The sequence below is a fragment of the Sinocyclocheilus anshuiensis genome, unplaced genomic scaffold (genome assembly GCF_001515605.1).
Source record: "Sinocyclocheilus anshuiensis isolate Anshui unplaced genomic scaffold, SAMN03320099.WGS_v1.1 scaffold728, whole genome shotgun sequence".
NCBI lineage: Eukaryota > Metazoa > Chordata > Actinopteri > Cypriniformes > Cyprinidae > Sinocyclocheilus > Sinocyclocheilus anshuiensis.
In genome coordinates this window covers 622,670-630,466 of record NW_015555767.1, presented here as the reverse complement: position 1 = coordinate 630,466, position 7,797 = coordinate 622,670, and the positions used below count along the sequence as shown (strand labels likewise).

Genomic DNA, 7,797 nt, shown 5'->3' with positions numbered 1-7,797 from the left:
GTATCCTTGAGTAAAATCTGATGAAACCCAAGTTCCCCCAGGGATGCTAAACATTGCACTTCTGTCATTCTTCAAACAGTAAATGCAACAGCAATTCATAACTATTTTAAATTTTGGCAAATTGGTGGCTAATTTGTATGAATTTGTACGATCTCATTTATACATTTTCATTCGATCTGCTTGTGCCCCACAGATGGTTAGGTTTAGGGGTAGACCTTCATGCTTATGTTATCTTTCTAAAAACTGAATTACATTGTACAAATTAATATGAAACCTTGTAAATAGTTATGTTTTCTCGTCAGATCTGCTTGGCAATTATGTAACTTTTAAGTTACTTAATGACCTTGTTGTTTATTGAACTGTTGTATAAAATCAATATCACAAAGTTACTTATATTTCAGATATGTTGCTTTGTCTATTTGCTCCACCAATAATACAGTTCCAAACAAAGCCACAATATAATTACCTGCTGCTTGTCTCCAAGCAATAGATGGTATACTGACATTCCCAAATGTCTTGTGTGCTTGAACAAACCAGTTGAGTGAATAATTCAGTGACTCATTCAAGTCTCTGTCCGAATATGCCTACTTTCCTACCGTATAGTAACTGAAAACACTATGTGATTCAGTAGTGTATCCAACTAGTATTCACAGATAGTATTCATAAAACAGTAGGTGAAAAGTACCAGGATGATCTACGGACACTTTACATTCCCATGAGGCCACAGGAGAGGAGTTGTGAATGGTAGTGAAGCAACACAACTGATGGCGTAAGTCAAAGATGAAGATGGTGAATGTCTGGATTTCATTCATACTACACACATTCATACTATATAGAGCATTTTTTAAACAGTTGTGAAGTAAATTATTCAAAAGAAGTACCCACTCAGAGAGTATGCAATTTTGGACATTTCATTTCCTGAATGAATGTCACCTTTATTTATATAGCACTTTTAACAATACAGATTGTGTCAAAGCAACTGAACAGCATTAATTAGGAAAATAGTGTGTCAATAATGCAAAATGACAATAGTAAACACAAATTTTTCAGTTAAAGACAGTTCATCATTGAATTCAGTGATGTCAACATCCAGCTCAGTTTAAATAGTATCTTTGCAATCAAGTCAACGGTATCGCTGGAAATGAAGTGTCCCCAACTAAGCAAGACAGAGGCGACAGCGGCAAGGAACCAAAACTCCATCGGTGACAGAATGGAGAAAAAACCTTGGGAGAAACCAGGCTCAGTCGGGGGGCCAGTTCTCCTCTGACCAGACGAACCAGCAGTATGGAAAAATCAATTTAAGACGTAATAAAACAGACGATGAACACTATTAACAGCAATTATTATATGATTGTGTTTCTGAACAAATTAGTTTGTGTGAATGATCCAATGACTCAGCCATAAAAACAGTTACTTTTCTTTTGTTCAATGAATCAGTGTGTTTGAACGAATCAGTTGAATAATGATTAAATAACTCTTTACCTGCTGGCATATCATGTAACCTGCAGGAAAAACTTGCATAAGTCCAACATTTACCTAGATTAATAAATAATATAAATTCTTGTTCATTGTTACTTGATGATACCGAATGCATTAACTATGAATGAATGGAACCTTACTGTAAAGTGTCACCCATATACAAAATTCATTTAGGAGTGTTGCACGCTTCACAAAGGACAATAAGACTCTTTCTCAACCACTAGTCTTCTCAGCTCCTTACACAGGCTGTAGTCGTTTTACAACTACCTACACTCCTTCTACTAGCATCTGTTATTTGTCCTCTGGAGTGCATTCAAAATGCTTCAGCTTGATTTGTCTTTAACCTCTGGAATTCTCTCATGTTGCGCCTCTGCTGCCTGCCAATACGACGCCATTTCTGACTTTTACACTGCTGCCAAAAGCCTGACACCCACTACCTTCAATCTTTCATCTAAACTTCACCCCAGCCTAGCCTTGTCAGGCTGTTGATCTCGCTCAGCTCCCTCATCTCGCCATGTGAATGGTTACTGCTTGTCTAGGTGCAGACATTTCTCCATTTGATCTCTCCATGGTGGAACAAAATACAAAAAGCTGTCAAAACAGCAGATTTTTCAATACAAAGCCACAAAGGAACATACCTTTTAGAGTTATCTTCTCCTACATCCACATTCACCTTTCATAAATCAAAAATATTTAAATACAATGGGGTCTGAAACTCAGAGACCCATGGACATGCTGCTATTTTGCATTTTTCTAGTTTAACACAACTCTTTTCAATCATGTTCAAATACATAAAACCTCATGATCCATGTTATCCAGCATAACGAGAATGCTCCAAAGAGCATCTTGTGCTTCAATGGAAGCAGGAACATCTGATATTTTGTACAAATACACACTAATATGGTCATTGTCATTTGCTTGTTTGATTAGGGCCCTAAAATACCACAGCATTTAGCTGTCTTTTTCAGTAATTGCCATTTTCATGATACATGCGCTTTGTGATCACTTTAGAAAGAAAGCATCTGCTATGGACATACATAATATAAATGTAATTTCATGAATATTGTGTTTTGCTATCAGGTTATTTCAAGTAAATGCATTTTAAATTACACAGGCATAAGGAAAGCCTCTATAGAGTCACATCATTTGCAGGGATATTAGACAAAAATGCTCTCTGCAGGAAACCGAATGGAATCAGACATAAGGGATATGAACTGATTCCTCCGGTGAGGAAAACTGGTGTTATGCTTTTTAAGTGAGATTCAAAATGCTTCATGGTGCTGTCCCATTTAACTTCAGCGTTAACTGTATTTCCCAGTTACTCACTGTGTGCCCATACAGTATTACGGCCCTCTGAGCGTTACATCCTGTAGAAGGGTTCCTATAGTTATCACCTTACCAGTTTCATTTATGTGGTTAAATGGTTTTATCATTGCAGAGATTATCCACTATTATTTTAGCAGTTCACATAATGCCATGTTTGTTTAAATGTCTGTTAAACCAGTTAAACTCTGCGGACCCGGATACGGGTCCAAAATTACGTTAAAAATGTTTATGCTTCATTTACATAGCCTTCCTTATATGGTATCAGCCCATATATGGGTTCATTTGAAAGCTTGGAGTGTCTTCTTTACAAATAATACCATTCCTTAACCATTTTTTTTCATTTCCTCCATTGTATGTGTGCAGGGTAAACATTTGAATTTGAGTATGTTAAATTTAGGCGAAAATACCAAAAAACGCCCTGAGCTATACTTGACTGTCTGAGGCTAGCAGGAATGCTTGCATCTTTTGGCCAGGTGTTGTAGGCCTAAATTAGATTGGCACCATAACTCGTCACCTTGACCCAATGAACAACTGTAAAAACCTTTTCCTTGTAGTGTAGCTCTGTGTTAAGAGGGTGGGCCAATGCATGTGTGAGTTATGTGGGTGAAAGAGAGTTTGTGCGTGTTACAGCAGTGCAGACAGTTCTGGAGGTTATTTTGAAAGTGACCCCCTCACTGCCGCGGACTGCTCACAGCTGTCGGGACTCGGGAAGCATGACACAAGATGACGGATACGGTTGTCGTAGAGGGACAAGTCAGACTTCGAGAGGGGAAAAAGGTGGTTAAAAGCAACCCAAACTACTTTTACTGTATCGCTCATTATTATTCAAAAACTCGAATCTTTGTTTGTTTGCATATACGAACATTATTTCTGTTTGTTGTTTTGTTTCCCCGCGTTTACAGTGGAAAAACAGATGGGTGATTCTTCGGAAACCTTCGCCGGTAGCAGGTAAATACTCTGAAAACTTTTTACGCTGTTGTTTAACAGTGTTCAGATGATAAAAATGAATTAAAATTGTTGTTTTGTTCCATAAACGTACTTTCTACTTAGCAAAGACCTGACAAAGCTCTGTCACGGTTGTTTTTTCTCGTGACGGTATGTGAGGTATTGGCATGGCGTTATGAGCGAGATTGGAATGACACTCTCGATGCACGTGTCACGATGTCGCAATTCACTCTGGCTCGAGCTGTTTTTGGACCAACAGTAACAATGTACTCTTCAAAAGTGTAGTGTAGTACAAAAAAGACTTGCATCTTTTGGCCAGGTGTTGTAGGCCTAAATTAGATTGGCACCATAACTCGTCACCTTGACCCAATGAACAACTGTAAAAACCTTTTCCTTGTAGTGTAGCTCTGTGTTAAGAGGGTGGGCCAATGCATGTGTGAGTTATGTGGGTGAAAGAGAGTTTGTGCGTGTTACAGCAGTGCAGACAGTTCTGGAGGTTATTTTGAAAGTGACCCCCTCACTGCCGCGGACTGCTCACAGCTGTCGGGACTCGGGAAGCATGACACAAGATGACGGATACGGTTGTCGTAGAGGGACAAGTCAGACTTCGAGAGGGGAAAAAGGTGGTTAAAAGCAACCCAAACTACTTTTACTGTATCGCTCATTATTATTCAAAAACTCGAATCTTTGTTTGTTTGCATATACGAACATTATTTCTGTTTGTTGTTTTGTTTCCCCGCGTTTACAGTGGAAAAACAGATGGGTGATTCTTCGGAAACCTTCGCCGGTAGCAGGTAAATACTCTGAAAACTTTTTACGCTGTTGTTTAACAGTGTTCAGATGATAAAAATGAATTAAAATTGTTGTTTTGTTCCATAAACGTACTTTCTACTTAGCAAAGACCTGACAAAGCTCTGTCACGGTTGTTTTTTCTCGTGACGGTATGTGAGGTATTGGCATGGCGTTATGAGCGAGATTGGAATGACACTCTCGATGCACGTGTCACGATGTCGCAATTCACTCTGGCTCGAGCTGTTTTTGGACCAACAGTAACAATGTACTCTTCAAAAGTGTAGTGTAGTACAAAAAAGAGAGTTTATATCCGAGACCGGGGCTAGTTGTCACAAGAGCTTTCACTGTCGTTTTCCAGTTACACAAATGCGTAGATAAATCTCTAGTTTTGTATGTTGCTTTCAAACGTTTTTGTGAATTCTGTCCTATAAACTAAAATCCAACAAACCAATACCGTCATATTTTTGCCATAGTGTATGTTGACCCATGTATTTTAAATGTTATACATTTATTAATGCCATTATTGGATAGTGAAATCAATAACTCCCTATAAGCTCAACATCTTATTTTTCCATTTTTGTTCTTTCATTATTTTGTGTTTCATAATTGTTTTAGCCTACTTTTTATACTTGTTTTTCAATTTTGTTTAATTCAGTGGCAAGTTCCATTTTGACAGTTTTTGTTGTTAGTGTAGATCCAATGTGTTAATTCAATGATTTTTCCCCCCTGGTTAATAATAGTAGAAATGTTTGAAGGTTTTTTTGGTACTCAGAACTTGAAGGTATGTGACTACATTTTAAAAATAAACTTACACGGAGACATATTCACAGTCTGGAATGATATCCATCAGCATTCATAATGCAAGTCATACACTTACATAACTTCTTTAGGTGAACTTGGCTAGCGGATAGGTCATTTTTGGATCTCTGTCGCCTGAAGCTGTCATTGTTTAATAGGTTAGTCTCCAGTTGCTTTCATGGATCACTGTGTCTTTTGATGTGTGTTATGACAGCTGCTTGACTCCCCGCATACTGTTTTAGAAGTCTGGTGATGTAGGGGTCTGTTCTCTTGTACAGAAGCATAAGAACAAAACATCACATTTTCAAAACAGTCAACAAGTGGAGGCGTTGTAGAGACTATAGTTTAATGCTGTCACACATGCAACACTAGTTTATGGAAAGAGACAGTTTATATTTCATGGCTCAGTAATTGCGTCCCATGCATCTGTTATTTTGTCAGTTGTAATTCCTGATGATTATGCAAATTATGATATCAACTGCTGCAACTGTAGTGCAACAGTAGTGAAATGAAAAGAAAAAGTAGACTTTTTATTGCCTTAAAGGTATAGTATCTGAAGGATTTTATCTGACATGAATGGTACATTTATGGTTTTAGATGGTAATGTTACTTACACTATGGCATTCAAAGATTTCATGTACAGTGATATTTATATGGAACTCCAAAGAGTTTTGATGATATTGTCACAGTAAATATCCAAAAACCATGGTATTATCATTGTAATTTTTGATAGTAGTTGTTAGTGTAAGATGCATTTCTGATGTTTTATGAATTTGTAATCTTGACTCTGTCTCAGACTGCCTGTCCTTGCTGGTGTATAAGGAGCGTGGAGAGAAGAGTAAAGGACAGCGGGAGAGGAGTCAGGCCACGCTGAGGGATATCTGTGGGCTGGAGGCTCTTCAGGGGTTTGATGGAGTGAATTACGTGCGTTGTTAGTGTAGATCCAATGTGTTAATTCAATGATTTTTCCCCCCTGGTTAATAATAGTAGAAATGTTTGAAGGTTTTTTTGGTACTCAGAACTTGAAGGTATGTGACTACATTTTAAAAATAAACTTACACGGAGACATATTCACAGTCTGGAATGATATCCATCAGCATTCATAATGCAAGTCATACACTTACATAACTTCTTTAGGTGAACTTGGCTAGCGGATAGGTCATTTTTGGATCTCTGTCGCCTGAAGCTGTCATTGTTTAATAGGTTAGTCTCCAGTTGCTTTCATGGATCACTGTGTCTTTTGATGTGTGTTATGACAGCTGCTTGACTCCCCGCATACTGTTTTAGAAGTCTGGTGATGTAGGGGTCTGTTCTCTTGTACAGAAGCATAAGAACAAAACATCACATTTTCAAAACAGTCAACAAGTGGAGGCGTTGTAGAGACTATAGTTTAATGCTGTCACACATGCAACACTAGTTTATGGAAAGAGACAGTTTATATTTCATGGCTCAGTAATTGCGTCCCATGCATCTGTTATTTTGTCAGTTGTAATTCCTGATGATTATGCAAATTATGATATCAACTGCTGCAACTGTAGTGCAACAGTAGTGAAATGAAAAGAAAAAGTAGACTTTTTATTGCCTTAAAGGTATAGTATCTGAAGGATTTTATCTGACATGAATGGTACATTTATGGTTTTAGATGGTAATGTTACTTACACTATGGCATTCAAAGATTTCATGTACAGTGATATTTATATGGAACTCCAAAGAGTTTTGATGATATTGTCACAGTAAATATCCAAAAACCATGGTATTATCATTGTAATTTTTGATAGTAGTTGTTAGTGTAAGATGCATTTCTGATGTTTTATGAATTTGTAATCTTGACTCTGTCTCAGACTGCCTGACCTTGCTGGTGTATAAGGAGCGTGGAGAGAAGAGTAAAGGACAGCGGGAGAGGAATCAGGCCACGCTGAGGGATATCTGTGGACTGGAGGCTCTTCAGGGGTTTGATGGAGTGAATTACGTGCTCAGTCTGCTCTGCCTGAGCCAGTCTGTCATGCTGGGCTTCGACAACAAAGTGTCTCTTCTGGCCTGGGATGCTCGTATCGGCTACAGCCTTGGAGAGGGTGAGAGGAAGAGCATGTGTGTGTGTGCACTAGGGATATGCCGGTATCAAATTCTCATGTTGCGATTAATTGCCAATGCTTTTATCACGGTACACGGTATTATCACGATATTGAACGTGATATATCGCATTACCGAATACCGGCACAAGTCTAGTGTGCACTAATCAAAAGAAAATGTCATTATTTACTCACCCTCATGTCATTCCAAACCTGCATGCTGTTAGTTTTTATGTGGATCACAAAATTATAATTTATTTGAAAAATCATATCGTAGCCATCCAATGACAGTTCAAAGTGACTGAGGGCTATCAAGCTCCCAAAAGGACAAAAACAACACCACAACATTATATATTTGTGTGTGTGTGTGTGTGTGTGTATTTATATA

The 7,797-nt window shown here is 38.1% G+C and overlaps 1 protein-coding gene across 1 annotated transcript in view; it reads left to right on the top strand.

The window, feature by feature from the left end:
- Window positions 1-4,157: 4,157 nt before the first annotated feature.
- LOC107674231 (protein Dok-7-like) overlaps window positions 4,158-7,797 on the top strand; it is a 22,445-nt gene continuing 18,805 nt past the window's right edge. The window contains exons 1-3 of the mRNA XM_016468148.1: window positions 4,158-4,373; window positions 4,499-4,544; window positions 7,182-7,412. Coding sequence (XP_016323634.1) covers window positions 4,320-4,373; window positions 4,499-4,544; window positions 7,182-7,412 — 331 coding nt within the window. The 5' untranslated portion in view covers window positions 4,158-4,319. The remainder of the gene's footprint in view (window positions 4,374-4,498; window positions 4,545-7,181; window positions 7,413-7,797) is intronic.